Below are 24296 nucleotides of genomic sequence, written 5' to 3'. Positions count from 1 at the left end.
CTGCCTATTTGAGTTACAGAAGGGGTAAGGGGCCTATAAAATTCAAATAAAGGGCCTCAAAGTTTCAAAAAAGAGGTTAGTAAACACAAAGTCGACTGGAAAATGTTCCCCAGGGTAGGTATTATACGCGTACGGACGCTCTGTAAACGGTTTTAAATATAATCCGCAGTAGATCGACGGTAGGTAATTTAAACGGACGGACGCTCTTTAAACGGTTTTAAATATAATTAAGGGCCGATGGCAGTGTGCAACCAAGTTTCAGTCAGTGCTATTACATCAGGAACTAGTTCCCAGATCAATGGGCATAGTTCAAAAAGGTTGTTAAGTATGGATTCAGTATTGGCAGTCAACAACGACAGAGATTGAGACGGCACGGGGACGAACGGTGGTGCCTGAGGGTTTGGGCCAATCGATGACGACGCTGCAGAATGAGAAGGGAAAATTGTTCCACGGGATGGTGTTGAAGGGAACGTTGGCGATATACTATCGGAAGAAAGATTAGGGACAAACGGCAGAGCGTTAGGGTTGAGATCCGGATCATTTGAGGAGAAGACAGTTTCAAGAGCTATTGTATGGATGGCAGCTATTTATTTATAATACTTAGTTTATAGTAGGTTTTCAGTTGGCTTCTGTTAAAATTAGATGTACTTTTGTTTAGAGAAACGGTCTTTGCCAAAGGATTATATAAGGTATTAACCAGTATATTCTTGCTGGCTCTGAGGTCGGGCCCTCAAGGGGTCGGAGTGTGCATTAACTGGTGGCTTTACCGGGGAGTCGGGGTTCGGCTGTTGTAACCCATAAGGGCGGTGGCGCACTGGGAGATGTTAGCCCCGTCCAAATGGTCCTATCTCCACCTCCGACTTCGGTCAGGTGTGGGCTGGATACTGGGCTTCGGCCCTGGCTAACGGAGAGGGTCCAGGCAAACTGGCCGCCTCGGCGGATTGGGTAGCCTGCTGTTGGGTGGCGGGCCTCCATATGCGGGCACGGCGGTCCTGTTTCCCTGCCTTTTGGAACCACACCGGGATCTCCGGTGCCAGCTGTGCTGGGCTACTTGGGCTGCTGTGTGCTCGTCGTTCCCTTTAGGAGCTCTTTCCAAAGGGTTTGGCTCTCTACCTTCCTAGGTAGGGTGTCGGCCGGAGTTGCCAGAGCATCCGCTCTCATTCCCACTGCTGTGTGCGAAGTGGTGAGCTGGTCGAACCATTGCTGCACCTTCTGCTGGGTTGAGCGGCTTGCGTCGAGGGTGTGACCATCAGTAGTAGGGTTCTACTACCCATGCTGGTTTTGTCACCTCTCCGGGCTTGTGGACGCCGGCGTAGGCATTCTGATTATAGACCTCCGGTGGCGTGGTTTGAATCTTACCGGTACACCGGGCTATAAATCTAACACATGGCTCTGAGGTCTGCATTTAGCGTTGAAATAATACAATGTATATACTAATTTAAAGTATTAAATATAATTTATTATACGTTTGATTCGCTCGCGTTCTACATGTCGAACAGTCTCATCGGTGTCGTGTTTTCTTTTCAAAGCATTGATACTGATCTTGTGGATTTAATCCTTGCGGCAGTCAATATGAACTTTAATTGAAGTGACCCATTATTCCGACTTTCCCATCATTTTCTCTCACACAACCTTCACAATAGCTTCATTTTCAAGCGATTTATTGCAGAAATAACAAGATCGGGTTAGCTGGGTGGTAAATTTTAAACGCGGTTACATGAAGAGCGGTGGGCGCGTTTTAAGTCAACGAAGGCGCCAAATTGTAAGACGCGTTTCGGGTACAACGTTAAAACCGCGAATACGACACAACGATTGCTCGTATGTAAATTGTTCATAGAACATTTTTTGTAGGAAATAGCTGGGCCCTAATGTTCGTAATTGGGTTTATAGCCGTACATACAATACTAACGTAGATATTCGCGATAAAAAATTACTGTGCACCGGTTTCCCTCATAATCATTGCGGGTATAACAACTATTTCTTACAGTAACCTGTGAAAAGATATGTTTTGTTTGAGTAATTACTCCTAAAATATTTAATTAACCATTCTTCATTTTTTATTTAAACAAAACTAGCTTTCTATGATTTGGAAGAAACGCGTTTTCTAGTGTGTTCTTAGTAATTGGAAATTATGGTAAAAAGAAAACTATATCTAACACTAACCTGTGAAAAGATGTTTTCTTTTGTGTATTTACTCTTACATGATTTAATTACGCAGTTTTGAGCTATTCTTCAACTTTAATTAAATATAAGTCGCCTTAAAGATTTCAAAAAACCGCGTTAGAGTCGAGGTAAAGTTGGCCATTTAATCTTAGGCGAAAAGCCGCGAAATGGAGTGTTAGTTTACCAGTTCTTTAGTTCTTTAGTTCTTTAGTTCAGTTTACGCCCGACAAAGGGTTATAAACCCATCACGTCGAGACAAGGAGGAGCTAGTCGTACAGGTTCAGGTACGCAGCAAGGGCCTTTCGGAATTGGGCCCTGTTGGGGATATCTTTGAGATAATCAGATGGCGTAACTTTCGTTTCCAGCCAAACGAAAAGCATTTGCCAAAGGCAGGGTTTTTTAAAAGTTCTAATTGGACCTCGCGACAAAATTTCAAAAATCGTTCTAGTTTGTTATCCGATTTCTATGGGCTCTACTGGCCACAGGTCCAGTTTAAAATAATTCCTTATTTCTCAGCCTGCCCGGCACTTTGTTGGACACATGCTTGGATTTTTCGTCTGATCGTTAGTCTGTTACGCTTTCGAAATTTGGGCTTTTTTAGGATTGTACAGTAAATTAGGATTTTTGGCAATATTTTGTAAGTTGAAATTAATATAGCCAATGAAAACTATCCAAGGTTTAATATTTTATAATACATATTTACTATTTAGTATTAGTTTAGTTTTTGGTTTTTTTTACCCAATAAAATATTGCGCTTATAATGTTAAAAATTTTATATTCTAATCTTAATACAGAACACCTAGAATGGCAGCAAATAGAGATAGAAGATCGCAAGCGGGAAACCGCATGTCACGGTTACTTGAGGAGGAAGAGGAAGATGATTTTTATAAAACTACTTACGGAGGGTTTCTCGAATCAGATGAAGACAATGAATATAATACAGAAGATGAGGCTAGCGACGAAGTGGACTCAGATTTTTCCATTGATGAAAATGATGAACCTGTTTCGGCTGATGAAGAGGAAGGCACCAAAAGGCAACGACAGGTTGTCACCAAGGCTTACAAAGAACCCAAACCAAAGAAGATTAAAACTTCAAAAGATGTTGAAACCAAATCAGAAAAGAAAGAAAGAAAAAAGATGAAATCTACACCCAAGGTGAATTTCCTTGAGACCGAATCTTTTCTGCTTGGTGGAGAAAGAACATCTGTGAGGAAATCAACCCAAGCTAAATCGGAGGAAGTTAAAAGGAGAATAAAGGAAGAAGCTGAAGAGCAGAAGAAGAAAAAAAAGAAGAGTAAAACTCATTATGAAAACTTGACTCAAGAACAGCTATTGGTGGAAGCCAAAAAAACTGAAATTATCAACAATAAATCACTCGAATGCTATAAGAGATTAGAAATGGAACGCAAGAAGACCAAATTTGTTAAAACTAAATATATGGGACCAATTATAAGATACCACTCTGTGACGATGCCGTTAATTGAGGAAATAGCATCAGAAGATGGAAATACGACAAATCAAGAAACTTCAGTGTGCTCCCGAAACTTTGTTACTTTCACTGATGATAAATCTATGAAGACTTTCTTCCCGAGACAGAAACCCAAACTCATAAACAAAGCAACTTGCCCTATTACACGACTACGAGCTAAATATTTCGATCCAGTGACTCAAATTCAATATGCAAATTTACAAGCTTTCCGGGTTCTTCGTGAAGCGTATTATCAACAACTAGAGTTAAAAGGAGATTCGAGACAACCAGAAGTGGCTGCTTGGCTTGAATGGAGAAAGAAAAATAAGCCACCACCCAGGCAACATAAGACTAAGGCTCTTCTGGAACAACAGCAACAGTTAAGAACTGCGGCTGCGTTGGCAGCTGCAACTCCTACAACTAGTGCAGCAACAACGAACAATGTGAACTAATCCCGAATGTTTAATGCAAGATGGTCATTTTGTGAGTATGCCTTAATTTTATCCTGTAAGCGTAAGATAATAATAAACCTATTATTGTATCAGTCTTTACATTGTTTATCATTTCTGAATTATATTGATCTTTAATTAAATTATAAATTTGAACTATCGAGTACAAAAAAATCCGACTAGATTGGTTTTATGTGAAAATTTATCATGGCTTTGGAAAATATTAATTTATGGGCAATGAAATATAAAAACTATTTACATGTAGTAAATTTATTATTCTGCGTAATCACATCTTTAATTTAAAGATTTTGTAGGTATTTTTTGTGAATAAGTAACTAGCTCCGGATGCTATGGTACTTCCTGCTGTCACATACCTAAATATTTTTTTAAAAGTTAGATTATATTTATTAAATATTAAGTCAGTATCATTATTAGTCAATTACCATAATAATTTTAGGTATTCATGATCTATGTAGTTAAAAACTGGGGCTGCTAACGAAACTGCGACTAAGGTCAGCTGTATTGCAGTATTCAACTACGTATAGGGAAAAATATTTACAAATAAAAAGTAGTCCTGCATTAACGAATTTATAATTTCATTACTTTGCTAATAAATGTTGGAGATACACTCGCAGTTGCTAGGGTTGCGTTGAAATACCTTGCAATTGTTTTCTGAATTGAAAAAGGTTTTTAACATATAAAAAGTAACTTAATGAGATTAGTGTAATACCGGTTGAGGTAAAGAGACGTATCGGATGTAACAGCCAGCTCCCAATAATAACACGTCTCTGGTAATTATAAGGCCAGTTAATGGAACTATAAATTATTGATCATATTCATAAACCTAGTTTATTTTCACTATTTAAAATATTGTTTAATTTCAATATACCTGGGATGAGGCCAGAAACTGTAAGTGTTAGAAATAATGTTGCTATGAGGAACTTATCCGCAGCTGGATCTAAAAATGAACCAAATTTAGATTTTTGGTTCTTATAATTTCTGGCTATGTATCCATCGAGCTACATTGGTCAAAATAAAAAGAATTATTTCTATATAAATCTTATGATTACATTAGTTTTGAAAAAAAATTAACAAACCATATCTGTTAGGCCAGCAAAGACAAATATGGCAAGTGCAGGACAGTAGATTTCTTGAATGACTAAATACCCTAGAAAGGGTGTTGAGATAATTCTTCCCATACATAAAGCATTTGGTATTGTCAGGATATTTTCTTTCTATATTTAAATATAATAATTGAAACTACATGATATTTAATTGTCTATAATGTAATAAAATAAAATAACAACCATATCTCCTATTTTTTTAGTCATAAGGACTTTTGTTTCTTTGATTTTTTCTTTAGTTTTCATGATGCGCATTTTAGTTCTTGAATCTTCTTTGAACAGGATATTTGCATCGTGTATACCATCCCTGTTTCTTTCAAATTGAGACTGCCTAAGGTATTTCTGTATGCCATTCCGCCTTGTCCACCACGATCTTAGTCTTACAGATATTATTTTTGTTTCAAACTCATTGCAGGGTAAGTTTAATGACTTTGATTTAAGAAGTGAAGAATTCAAAGTAGGGCAAGTTGTTAGCATAGTGGTTAAAAATGATCTTCTCGATATGTTTACGCATTTTAAATAAACAGTGTTCAGTAATTTGCGCCGCATTCCTATTTCCCCAATATTAATAATTTGGGAGAAGCTTGGATAAAGCATAGTGGATGTGTAGTTTCACCTGTAATAAAATTGATATTTATCTACTAATTTTTGAATTTAATGTAGTATGTGAATGATAACTTACAAGTATAACAATGTTTAATTAAAAATCACTTCATTTATTAATGTTTAAAGCATATTTGGGTCGAGGTTTAAAAAAATTCGACCCAAAGGCGGCCATTTTACGTTTACAAAGACCATAAAATAATAAAATTCTCTAGAATGGCGCAACCGTAGAATCAGCCTCAGGGAGTAAGAGTTCCAGTCCAAAGTCCAACTACTCTTTGGATAAAAATTTCAAGGTCATTAAATGTAAACAGTGCAAAGGCTGGCAAAGCTATTTTGTACCTTTCAATACCACGTGGCCAAAGAGCCAAATGGAAAGGAAAGGAAAAGAATTCTTCAGTTGTCAATGTCACTCAATCTGCAAGGCAAACCAGACTACTCCTATAATATAATTGTTGGAGAAAGCGTACAAACAGAAGTATTTCATTACTGATTTGAAGCTTTCAGGGTGTGGATATAATATCAGCATCATTTTTATTGATTTCTTAGAACTAGTTTTCCATTTCGCGTGAAGCCGAGAGTTTGGTTTTAAATCCAAGAAAAATGTCCAACGTTATTGAGGTAGGTGAAATTTTATATAATACATGTAACTGCTTCAAATGTTGTAAGTCAATTTTAATGAAATGTTATAAAATATTAATTTGGTCTTATTAAAATATTATACTTGTTTTTTAGAATGGAATTCATGATGATGATTTCTTATACTCTCCATCCATTATTGACGAATTACCCGAACGAGTACCGGGAATTAGTTTAAAAGGATCAGTAACTATAAAAAATCCAGGAGAAGGCCTAATAATTCGACCTCTGAAATCGGGAGACTTTGCTAGAGGTAATGTCATAGAGAACCAGTTGCTTCAAGGCCTTCAAAGTGCGGGCTTTAACATAGATTAATTTTTATTTAAGGTTATCTAGAACTTTTGTCTCAATTAACGAAAGTTGGTAGCTATCCTAAGGAACAATTTCTAGGTAAAGCGTGGTTAATTTTTTAATTATACCCCTTCCAGAAATTCACAGCTCCAATTAATGTTATTGTGTTTTAGATACATTTTCATTAATGAAAAACTGTAAAAATACTTACTATATCACTGTGATAGAAGATACGTCTTTAGGAAAAGTTATAGGCACAGCCACATTAGTCGTGGAAAGGAAGTTCATTAGAAATTCTGGATTAGTACGTCTATTTAGTTCAAGAAATGTTTTTAAATTTTCATTTATTAACTTCTTTTTGTAGAGAGGGCGCATGGAAGATGTAGTTATTAGTGACGAATATAGAGGAAAACAGTTGGGAAAATTGTAAGAATTTTATTTTTATGGGAAGAATAGGCTTTTTCACCCTTTTGTCTTGCTTACCTTGCTTTTTGGGAGTAAAACTATTTGTTTTACAGAATAGTAACTGCAATCCGTTTACTGTCCGAGTACATAGGATGCTATAAGATATCTTTGGATTGCAAGGATGGAATGATAGATTTTTATAAGACGATGGGTTTCAATCAAGAAGATGGCAACAGTAACACAATGGTTATTAGGATGAAAGACATGAATTGATAATTTGGCCAAGTTAAGCTCATTTTATAGTGTACTGTACAGTATCGTATGGTTGTGTGTAAATTTTAAATTCTTGTTAAAAAGTACTCTCCATCTGTTGTATATATATATACTATGTATTTACAATTTTTACATTCAGTTCAGTAAATTTGATATTTTGGCGTTTGGTACATTTCGTATGCGAATTCTTCCTTATGATTTGCATCAAAATGAACTCCTATATAGTCTAGCTCTAGTTGGAAAGGCCCTGTTATATTATCTCCGCACGTAATTCCCACATTCACAATCTTGTTTAAGGGTATAGGTTGTTGTTTATCTTGGACTCGACCTTTACTTGAGAATAGAAACTTTGAAAATGGGATCTGGAAAATATTGATAAATATTACTGTTTGTTAAACCTCAAAAGGAAGTTTTACAACGATTTGTACCTTCACAAATTGCCAATAAGGTCCTCCTCTAGTGTACAATATAAAACTGTACATGTCATTCCAGGTTAAATCGCTAAATCCTGATGTTAATATATTTATCATATAAGCTCGTCCATCTCCCCTTACATTTAAGATCAAATGAGTAAAGATAGTCCAGTCCAAATAACCGTGGGCTGCAAAAGCTTTCTACAATATAATAGGGCTTTAAGTATCTATTAATGTATTTAATTTTTAATGTAGTTTACTTACTCTTGCTTTCATAGCTGAAATATTACAATAGCCAGTTCGGTATATCTCACCATCTTTAGGTTTTTGGGTATCTAGGTAACCGTGAAAAAGACCCTTCTTATTTTTGCTAAGTTCAAAAGAACAGTGACTGAACCCATCATTATTATCCTTATCAGCTGTGACTATCCATTTATTTAGCTGTTCCTGCATTCAAAATGATAATTAACTTTAAATCCTTAAAAAAGATGTGTGTGCACCCTTTTTTTATAACTCTACCTGACTATTAAAAGCCCAAATTATATCAGTATCACCAGGCACATAGAATTTGGGGTCCCCAGTGAACCTCTCCTGTATTTCTTCGGACCATACTTGAACTTCACCTTTTAGAAAATGTAGGCCTTCTTTTACTTTCTCTAAATAGGGTTTCTTCTTTTCTTCAATCAAGTATTTTCGGTCTCCTCGTCGGTGAGGTTCCCAAAATGTTCTTACACTTATAATAAACGCATTACGAGAAATATTTTGCGCTAAGATAGTTTTAAATATAATTCCTTTAAATAATGCCATTTAGGTAATTTGTAAAAGTCGGACCAACTTAAGTAGCAGAATTATAAGCAGACGACACACAAGTTATCAGTCTAGAGTCTCTAGTTAATAGATGGCGCCGTAGTTTCGAATATAAAACGTTTTCCCGAAAATTTCAAACAGTCGAAAAGGAAGGTTTTTGGAAATTTTGAAGAAATGAAAAGTAAATAGTAAAGATTTTTTATTTATAAATCGGAGATTGTTTCGCATTTGACTGAAACTGAATTTTAAGGAAATTATTACTATTAAATTTCATTCACGCGTAAAGAGGGTCTACAAACTCTGACGCCCTCGGGGGGGGGGGGGGGGGGTTATCGTATTTATGGACATGGACATAGTCTAAAAATCTAAAATAAATATCCATATTTATTTGGTAAAAATTGCCCTTGACTATAACTTAACTGCCGAGTAAGCCTTTGTTCAATTACTCATCCGATTTCGTTCCTCTATCTTAAGTGAATCGACCTCGATAAACCCAATGTAAAGAGTCTAGAAAGAAGGCAATTTTGATCCTTAAATTTTTAAGGATACTGACGATTGTGTGTTATTTTTCAAATTAGCATTGGGACTTTGTAGTTTTTATTTTTTGCTTTACTTCAAGTACAAGTAAATAGATATAGAACAGAGTTTCAAAGTTGTTTCCATCCAACCAATCAGGAGAGCGAGAGCCCAGCTCGTAATGTATGGCGGGTATTTGTGAAAGTAGTGTGAGGCATTACTAACAACACTAACGGAATTAAGAGCTTTTAATAAAACAGCGCGTCATGTTTCAATGTTAGCCGTGATAGAACAATACAACGACCGATGAAAGCCGATTTTTCGGAGGCCACGTGCCGGAAGTGGGTAAGCGCTTCGTTACAAAACCTTTAATCAGAAAGCTTTCAGAATTCGAATCTAGGGTACAGAGTTCTATATTTGCTTTAACAAAACCTTGATCACGGGATATGACGTAAATTACGGCACTTGCAACTCTGTGACAGGTGGAAACTGAAGTTAGCGAAGCGGATTTTTAAAATGCGCAGTATTCTTAGCGTGTTTCTGGCGTTCACTATCTCAATCAAGAGATTTTGTTTCCATTGTAACCTTTTCAATAACACAATACTTTCATTGAATCTTTTCTATAGAAACAGAGGCATGCTTCTGAGTGATTACGTTACATGTGGTTCCTCTGGTCAGTTATGCACTTACCTTGTTCAATGCCCTAACTGGTATCGCTCCGCGAAGGGGGTACAGTGGCGGCGGAAGGTTAATATTTTGTGTTTTGTTGTTATTTAGTCATTTCGAATGTTTACTAAGAGGGGGGGCAACATATACCTGTTCCCCACCCGATTTTTTGGGAGGGGAACAAGTACCCCGGTTCCCCCCCCCCCCCCGTTCCACCGCCACTAAGAGGGTAGGATTACATAGCGCGGGCTCCGGCTAAAATTAGATACTTTCTGATTTATTTTGTTTTACTTTTGATTTCAGTAAAAAAAAAATTATTTAATATAAGGACCAAAATACGATAAATCGATGGGTATAAACAAGGAGGATGCAGTTTTTTTTTAAATAAATTATCTAAAATGAGGACGGTCCGGGTCTATATTTGTACTTATATATCGAAACCCCACGGCTACCACAATGGCCACCATTTAAAAAAGCGGTATCCATTTTCATTAAAATAAAGATTTGCGTAATTTGATCAACGGGTAAATTTTTATCAATGTTCCTCTCTTTCAAACTTTCGAAAAGTTAATAAACTCTTCAAGGGGCTGCTTATCGCTTCCCGGCATGTCCTATTTCTCGGAATTAGAAAATAAAACGTAAAAACGTCGGGGTATAAATACCACCCGTCTTTGGTCCAAAGTTAATTTACGGCGGTATGTAAAAAATCTAGGTTAAAATATATTTTATCCAAATCTTGAAAAAGGACGTAGTGAGTTTGGCTAGGTAGGTCAATGGCCGCCGTTTCTTCTTTATAACGGTACAACTGTCTTCCCCCTTCTCCCCACCGCCAACAAATATGATATTTCACCTTCATTTTTGCGTCCAGTTACGTCACCGTTAGCTTTAAATTGATAGGAATGGCTCGGGGGAGGCGAAAATTTTAGCTCACCCCCGTGACTGCGATACGAAGAGTCCGCGCCGCGTCTTCCCAAAAAAACCTAGATTTACTTTCCGTCACAGTTTCGAAGAGGTTCGTTCGATTTCTATCGAGTCCGGCGTTCTCGATAACTTATCTGGTAAATATTGTGGCTGTGACGTCGACTCTAAGTCTGACATTGGAAAGTACGCGAGTTACGAACGAGCACCGTCATTGCCGATAAAGAACCACCTGGTTTTTTCGTGTTTAATGCCGTACTGGAAAACCAAAAATCTGGATTTTCTCGGCGTGTGCTTTCTACAATTCGCCCGATTTTTGCCATTGTGTTTGGTAGCGTTGAGACAGCCGGGGATGTGACAATATACACTTTGAAGAGCAACTTTGAAGCCTTTGCCTTAGGTAATGCCATTTTATTTCGCTTTCTTTTGGTGGCTCGATATTTATTTAATTCAGTTAATTTCAATAAATAAAATAAATAATCAGCTAGGCTAATACCTTTATAAAGTGTCTTTACATTGTTTCTTGACCCCATTTTCAATTAATTTCTGGACGCGTCACTATTTTGATTTCAATAACGATTAATAGTAAATTGTATTTTACTATCGAGAATTTAAACAAAACTACTCATTTTGTATTTTTAGTTATATGATATTCCCAAAGGATGACGCGTAATTTTATTTCTATATCGTCAATTCGCGAATATATTAAAATTTATTTATCGTGAATACCTGTATTTGTCCGTGGCATTATGCTAATTTTTATTTTAATATTAATCTATTTGGAACAATGGGAATATTCGTCTAAATTTTCGGTTATTGACGCGCCCGAAATATTAATTTTTACGTAATGCGATATGTTTTTGTTTTTACTTGGAAATCGTTTAAGTCCGACGGATGACCATTTCCTTGACCTATTTCTATTATTGACCAATTTGGTTACTCAAGCAGCTAGATTTTCCCCAAGATACTGCGCAAAATCGTTTAAAAATGACTAGATTCATTTCCGTTATTAAAGTTTAAAATAAATAAATATTTGACTCGCTTAATTTTTAATTAATGCAAATGTTTACCAGAGAAAAAGTTATTTTGCCAAGAAGGTAAGATTTTAAAATATCTTTGTCGCGGTAAAGTTTGACTAGTTTTACTTTAAAAAGACAATAGCATTTTGAAAACTAATATTGCTCTAAATTGTCCCAATTAAGCTGTTTTTGTTTGGCATATTTTTTCCCAAATCTTTGTCGAATTTAAGGTCAAACTTTTCGAACCAAATTAGTTAAATGCGCTCAGAAATTTTCTTATTTAATTTTCCCCGCCCTGATAGTAAACTTAAACAAAACATTCAGCTCGGGTCAAACTGGTACTGGTATGGAAATGACCTTGCAGGCCCAGTTTCTGAGAGTCTCGCGTTCCCAATGTCGGTAGTTGAACCGTTAATTTTTTGAGTGAGAGACTATAGGCCAATACATTCTATTTTTAGCTTAAATGAAAAAATACTCGAAACTATGTAGAAGTCATCTTCGCGAAAAATCTACGGTACCTTCAGTATAGTTAATATAATTTTTTACGGATAAGTTTTTTAAAGGGACTCTTTTAACGTGTCCCGATCGAATATTTTTCGTGATAATTCGTGATTTTTACTTAGCGGTAAAAATTATCAAATATATCGAGTCATTATCAAACGAGGAAAGGAAAAAATAAAAGGCTATATATAAAAAGAGAAGTATGCCGTAGTTAGTGATGCAAGGCTGCTTAAACATTAGCATGTTGTTATTAGAAAAATATGAAATTTATGCATTTTTATACTACTCTTAACAGAGTAATACGTAAATTATGTCGATATTCGTACACCTCGAAAGGACGTAATATTTGTTTTGCCACTAATATGTAGTAGGTTAAGATTAAGATCAAGGTTACTGATTTTGGATTTATAAAAATTGATTTGATTGTTAATTGATTTTGGTTTTTAAACCTTTATGATATCTTTTTTCAGAAATTGTTTAATAATTTGCGTGCAGCGGTAACTAATTTTTTTATTAATCTTTATTAAATTTAATCACTATTTGTAATTTAGTTTACTGTGATAGAAACTACTTTCGTTCTTTTTTTATAAATACATGGACGTATAATAATCCAGTTGATTTAAATCGGACGATGGAAGCTTCTAAGCAACAAAGAAATTGTAGGCGACACTGAAATGACGTAATGCGAATCGAAGTAAAATCAATAATAATTTAGTAGCTAGTAACCGATATAATTCGATTATGGCATGATTCCGGGTATAACCGAGAGCCTATTTACTCTACCGTCTATAAAATATTTTATATAAACCATTACTGTATAGATCTCTGAGAAAACATCTAAATTCATTGTTGTTATAGCTCTGTCATTAGCGTAAAACCCATTAGATTGTCAGCTCTATATCGGGCATTCTATTGGAATTGATTTCAAATGATAGATACTACTGTATTTATACATGTTTTATTATAAGTATTTAATGTTACTCTTACGATAGTCTTGGCCTTTAAGGTGAAACATGCACCTTTGCATGCTCGATGCAGTTTAGTGGGGTTTGGTTTACCCCTAAATCGCAGATGTGTACGTCGCACCACGCCTCGAAATGTATTACTCCGCTTGAAGATGTTAAATAGGGTTCGTGGGAAATATGGAAAAAACGGGGAATTTGGAAATGACTCCAAACAGTCAGGTATAAGTCGGGGAATTGGAAAATGGTTCCAAACAGTCGGGGAATTGGAAAATGGTTCCAAACAGTCGGGGAATTGGAAAATGGTTCCAAACAGTCGGGGAATTGGAAAATGGTTCCAAACAGTCGGGGAATTGGAAAATGGTTCCAAACAGTCGGGGAATTGGAAAATGGTTCCAAACAGTCGGGGAATTGGAAAATGGTTCCAAACAGTCGGGGAATTGGAAAATGGTTCCAAACAGTCGGGGAATTGGAAAATGGTTCCAAACAGTCGGGGAATTGGAAAATGGTTCCAAACAGTCGGGGAATTGGAAAATGGTTCCAAACAGTCGGGGAATTGGAAAATGGTTCCAAACAGTCGGGGAATTGGAAAATGGTTCCAAACAGTCGGGGAATTGGAAAATGGTTCCAAACAGTCGGGGAATTGGAAAATGGTTCCAAACAGTCGGGGAATTGGAAAATGGTTCCAAACAGTCGGGGAATTGGAAAATGGTTCCAAACAGTCGGGGAATTGGAAAATGGTTCCAAACAGTCGGGGAATTGGAAAATGGTTCCAAACAGTCGGGGAATTGGAAAATGGTTCCAAACAGTCGGGGAATTGGAAAATGGCTCCAAACAGTCGGGGAATTGGAAAATGGCTCCAAACAGTCGGGGAATTGGAAAATGGCTCCAAACAGTCGGGGAATTGGAAAATGGCTCCAAACAGTCGGGGAATTGGAAAATGGCTCCAAACAGTCGGGGAATTGGAAAATGGCTCCAAACAGTCGGGGAAATTGGAAAATGGCTCCAAACAGTCGGGGAATTGGAAAATGGCTCCAAACAGTCGGGGAATTGGAAAATGGCTCCAAACAGTCGGGGAATTGGAAAATGGCTCCAAACAGTCGGGGAAATTGGAAATAACCCCCATAAAGTCGGGGAAATTGGAAATAACCCCCATAAAGTCGGGGAAATTGGAAATAACCCCCATAAAGTCGGGGAAATTGGAAATAACCCCCATAAAGTCGGGGAAATTGGAAATAACCCCCATAAAGTCGGGGAAATTGGAAATAACCCCCATAAAGTCGGGGAAATTGGAAATAACCCCCATAAAGTCGGGGAAATTGAAAATAACCCCCATAAAGTCGGGGAAATTGAAAATAACCCCCATAAAGTCGGGGAAATTGAAAATAACCCCCATAAAGTCGGGGAAATTGAAAATAACCCCCATAAAGTCGGGGAAATTGAAAATAACCCCCATAAAGTCGGGGAAATTGAAAATAACCCCCATAAAGTCGGGGAAATTGAAAATAACCCCCATAAAGTCGGGGAAATTGAAAATAACCCCCATAAAGTCGGGGAAATTGAAAATAACCCCCATAAAGTCGGGGAAATTGAAAATAACCCCCATAAAGTCGGGGAAATTGAAAATAACCCCCATAAAGTCGGGGAAATTGAAAATAACCCCCATAAAGTCGGGGAAATTGAAAATAACCCCCATAAAGTCGGGGAAATTGAAAATAACCCCCATAAAGTCGGGGAAATTGAAAATAACCCCCATAAAGTCGGGGAAATTGAAAATAACCCCCATAAAGTCGGGGAAATTGAAAATAACCCCCATAAAGTCGGGGAAATTGAAAATAACCCCCATAAAGTCGGGGAAATTGAAAATAACCCCCATAAAGTCGGGGAAATTGAAAATAACCCCCATAAAGTCGGGGAAATTGAAAATAACCCCCATAAAGTCGGGGAAATTGAAAATAACCCCCATAAAGTCGGGGAAATTGAAAATAACCCCCATAAAGTCGGGGAAATTGAAAATAACCCCCATAAAGTCGGGGAAATTGAAAATAACCCCCATAAAGTCGGGGAAATTGAAAATAACCCCCATAAAGTCGGGGAAATTGAAAATAACCCCCATAAAGTCGGGGAAATTGAAAATAACCCCCATAAAGTCGGGGAAATTGAAAATAACCCCCATAAAGTCGGGGAAATTGAAAATAACCCCCATAAAGTCGGGGAAATTGAAAATAACCCCCATAAAGTCGGGGAAATTGAAAATAACCCCCATAAAGTCGGGGAAATTGAAAATAACCCCCATAAAGTCGGGGAAATTGAAAATAACCCCCATAAAGTCGGGGAAATTGAAAATAACCCCCATAAAGTCGGGGAAATTGAAAATAACCCCCATAAAGTCGGGGAAATTGAAAATAACCCCCATAAAGTCGGGGAAATTGAAAATAACCCCCATAAAGTCGGGGAAATTGAAAATAACCCCCATAAAGTCGGGGAAATTGAAAATAACCCCCATAAAGTCGGGGAAATTGAAAATAACCCCCATAAAGTCGGGGAAATTGAAAATAACCCCCATAAAGTCGGGGAAATTGAAAATAACCCCCATAAAGTCGGGGAAATTGAAAATAACCCCCATAAAGTCGGGGAAATTGAAAATAACCCCCATAAAGTCGGGGAAATTGAAAATAACCCCCATAAAGTCGGGGAAATTGAAAATAACCCCCATAAAGTCGGGGAAATTGAAAATAACCCCCATAAAGTCGGGGAAATTGAAAATAACCCCCATAAAGTCGGGGAAATTGAAAATAACCCCCATAAAGTCGGGGAAATTGAAAATAACCCCCATAAAGTCGGGGAAATTGAAAATAACCCCCATAAAGTCGGGGAAATTGAAAATAACCCCCATAAAGTCGGGGAAATTGAAAATAACCCCCATAAAGTCGGGGAAATTGAAAATAACCCCCATAAAGTCGGGGAAATTGAAAATAACCCCCATAAAGTCGGGGAAATTGAAAATAACCCCCATAAAGTCGGGGAAATTGAAAATAACCCCCATAAAGTCGGGGAAATTTATAAAATGACACCCAAAAAGTCGGGGAAATTTATAAAATGACACCCAAAAAGTCGGGGAAATTTATAAAATGACACCCAAAAAGTCAGGGAAAATGACCCCAAAAAATCTGGCCATCTTATTCTACATAAATGGTCAGGGAAAATTTGGCAAACCCGGAAAAGTCAAGGAAATGCATTCCGAAAATTTTGTACGAACCCTGTTAAATGCGCAGGGATAATAACTTGCCTATAACTATAATTTCCCTCTGTAAAAGCTGCAGATAGTCGCTATAATGGCGTACTACCCAGTTTATTTAATTGTGAGGTACGTGATTATAAGCGAATCACATCAGCTGTGTAGGAAGGTGGTTAATTATCTCTGAAGAGTTGTAATGTATAATTCTGCTTTTCATGAAAAGCATTAATATAAATAATAATTATCATTAGCTAGGCTAATACCCAAGGTACCTCTTAGGCCCCCAGTCATCCAGAGACTTTTAAAGCCATTAATTCGGTTGGCGGATTATAGCTCTGTAGGAGGGTTGTGGAAAGCCCTTCATGCCACTATAACCGTTAACCGATATTTTATACCTTTGCTTTTACGAAAAAGATTTTATATACCTCTGATAAAATATTAAAAATAAAATATAAAATATGCAATTTAGTTTTGAATATTTAAACCCCAATAATATTACTTCATCCTTCAAAAAGGTAAAGTTTCAAACGTAATGGTTGTAATATTATTAGTTATTATATTATCACAAGTAATATTACTCATAAGTTGGACACAACGATTCAGTGTTCCGAAATGAAAAAATCCAGGTAGACAATAGTGTAGAAAATAGTGGAAAATTCAGGCCGGGACAAAAGTGAATTTAGTAATATTCGCGATAAAATGTATTGAAAAATGTAAATATAATTAGTTTATTTAGCTTTTTAGTACAATTTTCCCTCATTATCCACTATTTTTCACTATTTGCCACTAGCCTGGACCTTACAACAAAAAGTGTCAATTTTGGTTAATGTTAAAATTACCCGCGAAAAATAAGAGCCAAAACACCATTAGGTCTCAAAAGCAAAAATTTAACTACCTTTAAAAAATATTTTATATTTAATAATTCTTTATTTACGTCATTTTTGCTTCTTGAAAGCATTTCAAATATCAGTAACCTTTTGACTTATCTGTTTAAAACGCTGGCATCGTTAGGCTAGTCGCCCACTGGCTCTCCGTTTCGTATCCGTCCTGCCTTTCACAAGGCGTTGTCTCCGTTACGAAGCAAAGGCTTGTGAAAGGTAGGACGGAGACGTTACGAAGAGCAGTGAGCGCCTGGCCTTATCCTATGACTAAATAAAGATTGTTAGTTTTACTCCTTACACGAATAATCGTATTAATCATGAAATGGTAACGGTTTGTGGTAGTATAGTGTCATACTTACGTCTTTTTGTAACTTATGGCTTAGGCGGTTTGGCCGTTGGATGCCAAGTCCATTAAATAACGTTTTATCGTAATCGAAGACGGGCTTTTAGGGTTAACCCTCCGAAGACCTCTGTTCCTGAGCGAATTAAGCCGTAGTCGATGTGGGCCAAGTACTAATTATAAATGACCGAGGTCGGCTTTAGCTCTAATATTTGCTCGCGCCACGAAATCGATAGCTTTCCGAAAATATTTCTCGGACACTGTGCGCCCTTAATAGTTTCTATAACCCCTGTCTTTCCTGATAGAAGACTTTGTCGCCTGGGCTAAATTGTAGACTAGAAAACGGCCTTTTTGATCTCCGTCTTTCCCTGCCGAAACGTTTAAGTGACAGTCTTACTGACGCCCTTGCAAATGTCTGTCAATTAGCTTTTCAACGTTAATTAGCCGATGTCAGAATTTCATTAATAGTAGTTTCAATAAAAGCTGCTCTTTTTATTCCCCCCCCCTCAGTTACGCGCATGCGCATGATCACGTGTTTGAAAGTTTGCGTACGAAATTGAACGAGCCCCAAGGTTGGTAAAATTTGGACTAGAAAAGGTTGCCTCGAAAAGGGGGCTTTGATTTACCCGTCGTCTGATTCTAGGTCTGTTACTCAGCCTTCTACTGTAGTACATGACGTCACTGGTTCGGAAAATGCTAGGCTTCTCAAAGTTACAAGTGACGTCACCTAGTTCGGCCAATAGCATTTATTTTCGTACATGAGACCCCCTTGAACGAGCCCTTCAATATTGAAATATTAAACAGCGCGCGCGCTTTAAAAGATCACGCTTTTACAAGTATGTCCGTCATCTCTGTATTACTACTTCTAGGCGAATCGCTGAACAGGTTTTATTTAAACGCCTTTTCCTGATTTTTGGTCTGCTAAGGAGACAATTTGACTATTTCTAAAGCGTGAAGCGACTGCTTAGCAGACTAAAATCTGACAGTTTGAGATTCTCGCGTTGGCCGCTACGTGGCTCTGAATAAACTGAAAAGGCTAATTGGACTTTCTATTAAGTAACGTGTCCTTGTTTTAAAGTATCTCTGTACGACACTGTCGCTTACGTTTCCCCTAGAAAATATAGAAGAGGAAGTGCAACTTCTTGCACGGATTCCAAACGTATTTTCAAGTTATAAAGCTAGTTGTACTTCCGGGTTGTTTCGGTAGACGAGGCTTAAGTCGTAATATTACCGGAAGTTAGTAGGGCTAGTTTTAATTAATATTCCTCTTCTATACTTTCTGTGATTTTGCAAGTCTGCAAACGCTTGCTAGGAATGGTTTTAACAGAAGCTATAGCGATGATTGGCACTATTTACGGTAAAAACAAGTAGTAACGCGTGTTTGCCGACGATATTTTGATTAAGTTCATACTCCCTTTAAGAGTAACGTATTATTTTTCTACTTTTTATTGAGGATAATTAATATTCAAGTTAAATAGATACTTTAATTTAAATTAGTAATTTTAAGTATTTTATACACGGTGTCAGCTAAAAAATGCTCCACTGCTAATAATTCAAAATCTATTTTTGCTATATAGGAATTGAATATTTTCAGATCGCATAGCCGGCGCCGGGGGTCATTTGATGAGAGAAAATTCAATGACATGGAACTAAGGTCATTCAAAATGTATCTCTCGAGAGCCGTTGAATTTAGAGACTCGGTTCCGATTAGAAAAGTCTTAATGACTTAATATCGATGTGAATTGACCAATTGGAAGCCAAGAAAATGAACATCCGAAACATCAAGGTCATTAAGTGAAAAATGGCCTTTGGCTATGGAAGTTATGTTGACCTTGATGTGGTTCAAGGTCATTCAATATTTATTTGGTGAACCATTGGGTTTAGAAGGTCAGTTCAAAGCAATTTTAATCTAAAAAGTGATGGCGCACACTTTTTAAATTGGAACCCACCTATAAACTCGTTATCAAATCACATCGGTCTTAAGCCATTTAGACCCTAAATGTGACGGCGCACATTTTTCTAATTGGAACCGAGTCTCTTAATTCCACGGTTCTCGAGATAAATTTTGAATGACATTGAAGACATGGTTCAAGGTCATTGAATTTTCTCTTATCAAATGATTCCCTACGCCGGTTATGCGATCTGAAAATATTCAATTCCAAGCAAAATAGATTTTGAATTATTAGCAGTGGATCTGTTTTTAGTGGAATGAATCTCGACTTATTTTCGTTTTCTGGTTTCGAAATGTGTACGAGAGCACGTGCGCAACGAACTATTTGTAAAATTGTACCTGATACTAACGAACTGGTTTGAAGGTCGTTTACGTACATACCACATGCACGGTAGACGGTTAGCTGCCGATTGGAGAACCTACAATCCAATACAATCTGTCTACTCTAGTATTTAATTTTTAAAGAACATTTTTTTATTGCTCAGGGAACGAACTTTTTTTAATAAAGTCAAAACTAAAACTAAGGTTTTTAGTAAGTTTTTGTTTTCCAAAATGAAATTCGACATTACCTAAATTTTTATAGCTTTATCTAAAGAATATAGACCCCAGGAATCGAAAGAAAAACCGTTAATATCTCGGCTCTCGAGTTGACGGGTGAGCTTCCGGCTAGGCGAATCAATAGAACCGGAAATAAGCCCGTCAACCTAGGTTTGCCTTTGGAGGCTAGAGACAAGCAAATTATACTAGATAGAGCTGCAGTTTCCATTCCTGGGGTCTAAATTCTTTGCTTTATCCGAGCGGTTTTATCCTATATTTTCAATATGTTCCTATAGCTTTCTATAATTACTCTACTTCCCTAGTTTTTCGTATATATATTTCAACGCTAGTGGCAATTGTCTTTTGATATCGAAATCGAAAAAAATTAAAAATAATTTTTGAAATTTTAGAAATCGTCGCTCGCTCAACTAATTATTAACCCGAATTCGCCTTAAAAACCATGTTATTTTTTATCCTATATTCCTGTAATTTTAATGGAGTTTATCCTATATTCCTGTAATTATAATGGAGTTTATCCTATATAAATAGACTACGAACTTTAATACGGGTAACCTGGTTAATTTGCGTAGGAGGTTGGTGGAAAGCCCCTCATGCCACACGAGCCAACACCTCCCTACACTTACTATTACCGTTAAATGTTTTTATGGAAAGGGAAAACCTAAGAACTAGGGGGGGGGGACCCTTTAAACCAGTGAGGAGAGAACTTGCAAACTTTACGTTCCGAGTTTCCACCCAGTGCAGTGCCACAAGCTGGGATCGTACCCGGCTCCTCTGTCTGCGAGGCGAAAGTGCTAACCCCATTGCCACCCCGATTAACTCCAAAAATACAGAGGGTCAGACATTCTTTAAAAATCCCGTACACTTGATTTTAGAAATCTTAAAACCAACTTGATTGTCCTGGAATCTGATCAAAAATGTCCCAAAATATTTTTCTAAAAAACCAGAAATCAACACGAAAATCTTACTATAAAAACTCGTAAACTGTTTCTGATATCTCAAATAACTATCAACGTTTGGCAAAGAAATTTCGTCAATGGTATTTTTTAATGGGTTAAAAATATTCCGTTCGCATTTACGACTCTTATGTGCTCCTTGTTTCGTCGATATCCCGTGACCATGTCCTGATCAGATCTTCCGCCTCCGACTAAATGTTGACTACCCACGCGAAGTTAAACGTACGCGACGTTTTGTTATTCTTCATTAGATATCCACCGTCGTTGACCCAGGCAGTCTTTACCCTCTCTCCCGCCTTCTAGCGAATGGTCTTTAACCGGCGCCGATCGAGAGAGTGACCCCTAAAAAGAATAAGTCTTCAATCAAACTAATGACGTCTCAAGGGAACAACCTCAATAAATAAAATAGCCACTCTCCGTAATATTGGACGAATAATTATTTCAATTAGTTCAGACAGACTCAAACCAAATCCGTAACGTTGTAAATTTCGGTATTACTTTGTTTATCGTTGTAACGCGTTCCGAATATCAAATTAGGAATTCGAAATACATTTTCTAATGGCAAAGAAGTCGTTATGGGTCCCAGATGACGTCTAACGCTTAACGTCCAAGCTAATAATATGGATATATATATTTTTTTTATTAATTTGGCCTTTAGAATAAAACTTATGCAAATTAAAGAATTTTTAATTGAAACGGAAAATCAATATAAAAATATTAAAATCGAAATAAGGACCGAAATCCGCGGGATAATGAATTTTTCGACGAAATATTTACTATATTATCCTGTCATCGCGTCAAACCCATAAAAGAAAATAATACGAGTTCTTTGAAAAATGATTTTTGTATTTGTATATTTAGCCTGCCGTTAGAATTTATGGATTTTTATTTCGAAATTGTTCTTTTTTAGAAACCACTGCAAAGAGGCTTTATATTATAAACGAAGTCTTTAATTTTTTTTTGATGTGGACAGTTTGGTGTCGATCTAAAAATAAACGATAAGAAATAACGATCTCCACAAAGTATTTTATAATAGTTCTAGTACATTGAATTATAAATAGATATTTAAACTTCAACCACCTTTGGACGCTTTATTGAAAAATAAAGTTTTTGCGTTCAAGATTATTTGATTACACCAAATAATTTGATCGAATATTCGATAAGTCAAATCGAATATACTTCGAAAATATTCGTCGTTCTTAATCAAATATTCAATTTTGGAAATTGGTTTTGGAAATTCCTAGAGCAGCGAATTGGAATTGTAAAACCAAATTCGTCATAATTTGATATTCGAAATACTATTCGACATTTGGTCAGTGAATATTTAAAAATATTGGAGCAAACTATTCGGTATTTGGACAGTTAATATGAAAAAATATTATAGAAAACTATTCGGTATTCGGTCGGTGAATATGAAAACTTATTAGAGTAAACTATTTGGTATATGGTCGTTGATTATTTAAAAATATTAGAGCAAACTATTCGGTATTTGGACAGTTAATATTAAAAAAATATTATAGAAAATTATTCGGTATTCGGTCGGTGAATATGAAAACTTATTGGAGTAAACTATTTGGTATATGGTCGTTGATTATTTAAAAATATTAGAGCAAAGTATTCGGTATTTGGTCAGTTAATATGAAAAAATATTAGAGCAAACTATTCGAAAGTTTTAATGTTCGATTTGACGTGGTTAGCGAAATATTTGATATTCAATCCCCCAAAATATTGACACACCTCAAAGAAAAACAATCGTTTTCTCAATCATCAAAAATCATCTGCCTCGTAACGTAATAAGAAAGAACTTCGAAAAGACATTTTCCAATTTATTATGTTGCCAAGAAAGCTTAAATTTCGCAAAGAGACTTTTTCTTCCGTTGTAATAGAAAAAGTGAAGATATGTTTATTGATCTGATTAGAAACACCTGCCCGGAGTAGACGGGCGGGGAGGGGTTCAATTGGGGTACAAAGGCCCTCCTCAGTCACCGCCAAGGAGATATTCCTTACCATCTTATCGGTGGGAAACCTTCGATTTTTTTGTTATACGAAGTAGTGGATTGAAAATGAACTTATCAAATCGATAAAATAATGCGTTATATCGGATGTGGGGTAAAATATAGGTTAGGATGAATATTGATTGGTTTAATATTACGAGGCAAAGGGCATCTACAGTTTTTCATCGAAAGCCGTTCTTACCGTCATAAAGGTTTTCGCGTGTCGTTTTTCGAACTGTTTATTTTCGAAAAAGGGTGTTTCTTTATTTTGACGTAACACCTTATTCATCCGTCAACTATGGCCTTTTGATCACTTTCCAACATGTTGACTTTAAACCGAAATTGTATTATTATCGAAGTGTCAATTGAAGTAAAATTTGTTGTCGCGGTTTTGCTGCCATTTTTGAAGGTTTGTTGAAATAGATAACTTCATTAATCGGTCGATTTCGGTTTTAGCTGTAGAGTGGCGTGCACATGACGCCTTATTTCAAAATCATCGCTATAATGGTCTTCTTAATTATGGTACTGACTCGCGTTCACACATTGCCTTGCTATCGATCCAAAACGTTTAATTCAGGAGTTGCGTGAACCAGGTTAAATCGTTTTACACCGATTCAAACAGTTTTCTCCCTCTCACGCGTGAACGTAGCTTTAGAATGTTCTAGGATCGTCCGGGCCGCCATAGTCACGCTATTTCTAGAAAACTAGTTTTGGCGGCGAGTTTCTCTTCCATTTCATTATTTAAAACTGGCAATCAAACCTACTTAAACTGGGACTTTTAGTAATAGTGGTGATCGGCACTTAACACATTCCAAATCAGTGTTCCTAAAAAACCACCTTTTTAAAGAAAACTTCTAGCCAGTGGTTAATAATGTCTTATAATGACCAATAATGGCTAGAGGGGAGATATTGCATTTAAAATGTTAAAAATCACTAGTGTTATAGTATTACTTAAATGTTTATTGGTTATATATTACAAAAACAGTTAATACACTTAAAAAAATATTTACAAAATTATCAAAAAAGTTGGTCTGGTGGAGCCTGCGTATTTAACTTTTTGTTACGTTTATTCTTAATCACTGTCGGTACTGTCTTCCAAACAATGATCCTTCGCAATCATTTTATCGCTAAAGTAGCCCAAATTCTGGCAACTTTAGGCGGAAT

The 24296-nt window shown here is 36.6% G+C and overlaps 5 protein-coding genes across 7 annotated transcripts in view; 3 read left to right on the top strand and 2 right to left on the bottom strand.

Annotated features, from left to right (window-relative positions):
* Positions 1 to 2687: 2687 nt before the first annotated feature.
* Positions 2688 to 4178, top strand: YL-1 (Vacuolar protein sorting-associated protein YL-1). 3 transcript variants are annotated; one of them, XM_090173794.1, is made up of 2 exons: positions 2688 to 2800; positions 2958 to 4178. In XM_090173794.1, exon 2 carries the CDS (start codon positions 2968 to 2970, stop codon positions 4081 to 4083), a length of 1116 nt encoding a protein of 371 aa, XP_090029920.1. In that variant the 5' UTR covers positions 2688 to 2800; positions 2958 to 2967; the 3' UTR covers positions 4084 to 4178. The 3 variants fall into 3 exon arrangements, with proteins under 3 accessions (XP_090029920.1, XP_090029921.1, XP_090029922.1); XM_090173795.1 differs by having other exon boundaries at positions 2688 to 2839; XM_090173796.1 differs by lacking the exon at positions 2688 to 2800 and adding an exon at positions 2860 to 2878.
* Positions 4179 to 4332: 154 nt separating this feature from the next.
* Positions 4333 to 6059, bottom strand: CLS (cardiolipin synthase). The gene is made up of 8 exons (XM_090173797.1): positions 5887 to 6059; positions 5388 to 5820; positions 5178 to 5315; positions 4970 to 5099; positions 4811 to 4896; positions 4684 to 4752; positions 4524 to 4615; positions 4333 to 4454 (listed from the first exon to the last, which is right to left on the bottom strand). The coding sequence occupies exons 2-8, from the start codon at positions 5799 to 5801 to the stop codon at positions 4367 to 4369; spliced, it is 1017 nt and encodes a 338-aa protein (XP_090029923.1). The 5' UTR covers positions 5802 to 5820; positions 5887 to 6059; the 3' UTR covers positions 4333 to 4366.
* Positions 6060 to 6410: 351 nt separating this feature from the next.
* On the top strand, positions 6411 to 7585 carry Gnpnat (glucosamine 6-phosphate N-acetyltransferase). The gene is made up of 6 exons (XM_090171130.1): positions 6411 to 6428; positions 6543 to 6699; positions 6774 to 6836; positions 6911 to 7041; positions 7102 to 7163; positions 7256 to 7585. Exons 1-6 carry the CDS (start codon positions 6411 to 6413, stop codon positions 7413 to 7415), a joined length of 591 nt encoding a protein of 196 aa, XP_090027256.1. The 3' UTR covers positions 7416 to 7585.
* On the bottom strand, positions 7556 to 8682 carry CIA30 (complex I intermediate-associated protein 30). The gene is made up of 4 exons (XM_090172390.1): positions 8348 to 8682; positions 8093 to 8275; positions 7844 to 8029; positions 7556 to 7777 (listed from the first exon to the last, which is right to left on the bottom strand). Exons 1-4 carry the CDS (start codon positions 8633 to 8635, stop codon positions 7556 to 7558), a joined length of 879 nt encoding a protein of 292 aa, XP_090028516.1. The 5' UTR covers positions 8636 to 8682.
* A 2110-nt stretch (positions 8683 to 10792) lies between these two features.
* LOC149948684 (sulfotransferase 1B1-like) overlaps positions 10793 to 24296 on the top strand; it is a 35179-nt gene continuing 21675 nt past the window's right edge. The window contains exon 1 of the mRNA XM_090173789.1: positions 10793 to 11135. The gene's annotated coding sequence lies outside the window, so the exon portion shown is untranslated. The remainder of the gene's footprint in view (positions 11136 to 24296) is intronic.

Source organism: Leiobunum rupestre, chromosome 4, assembly GCF_980474605.1.
Source record: "Leiobunum rupestre chromosome 4, qqLeiRupe1.1.hap1, whole genome shotgun sequence".
In the NCBI taxonomy this organism is placed as follows: Eukaryota; Metazoa; Arthropoda; class Arachnida; order Opiliones; family Sclerosomatidae; genus Leiobunum; species Leiobunum rupestre.
The sequence above is the reverse complement of the archived record's forward strand: the minus strand, read 5'-3'. Positions and strand labels throughout refer to the sequence as shown.

Coding starts and splice junctions, on each gene's coding strand:
- Gnpnat (XM_090171130.1), top strand. Junction 6,700..6,773: donor ATCGGGAGACTTTGCTAGAG/GTAATGTCATAG, acceptor TTTTTATTTAAG/GTTATCTAGAACTTTTGTCT. Junction 7,164..7,255: donor GGAAAACAGTTGGGAAAATT/GTAAGAATTTTA, acceptor TTTGTTTTACAG/AATAGTAACTGCAATCCGTT.
- YL-1 (XM_090173794.1), top strand. CDS start 2,968: ATGGCAGCAAATAGAGATAGAAGATCGCAAGCGGGAAACCGCATGTCA.
- CIA30 (XM_090172390.1), bottom strand. CDS start 8,635: ATGGCATTATTTAAAGGAATTATATTTAAAACTATCTTAGCGCAAAAT. Junction 8,276..8,347: donor TTTGGGCTTTTAATAGTCAG/GTAGAGTTATAA, acceptor TTTTGAATGCAG/GAACAGCTAAATAAATGGAT. Junction 8,030..8,092: donor TTTCAGCTATGAAAGCAAGA/GTAAGTAAACTA, acceptor ATTATATTGTAG/AAAGCTTTTGCAGCCCACGG.
- CLS (XM_090173797.1), bottom strand. CDS start 5,801: ATGCTTTATCCAAGCTTCTCCCAAATTATTAATATTGGGGAAATAGGA. Junction 4,753..4,810: donor ACGTCTCTTTACCTCAACCG/GTATTACACTAA, acceptor TTTTCAATTCAG/AAAACAATTGCAAGGTATTT. Junction 4,455..4,523: donor GAATACCTAAAATTATTATG/GTAATTGACTAA, acceptor AAAAATATTTAG/GTATGTGACAGCAGGAAGTA.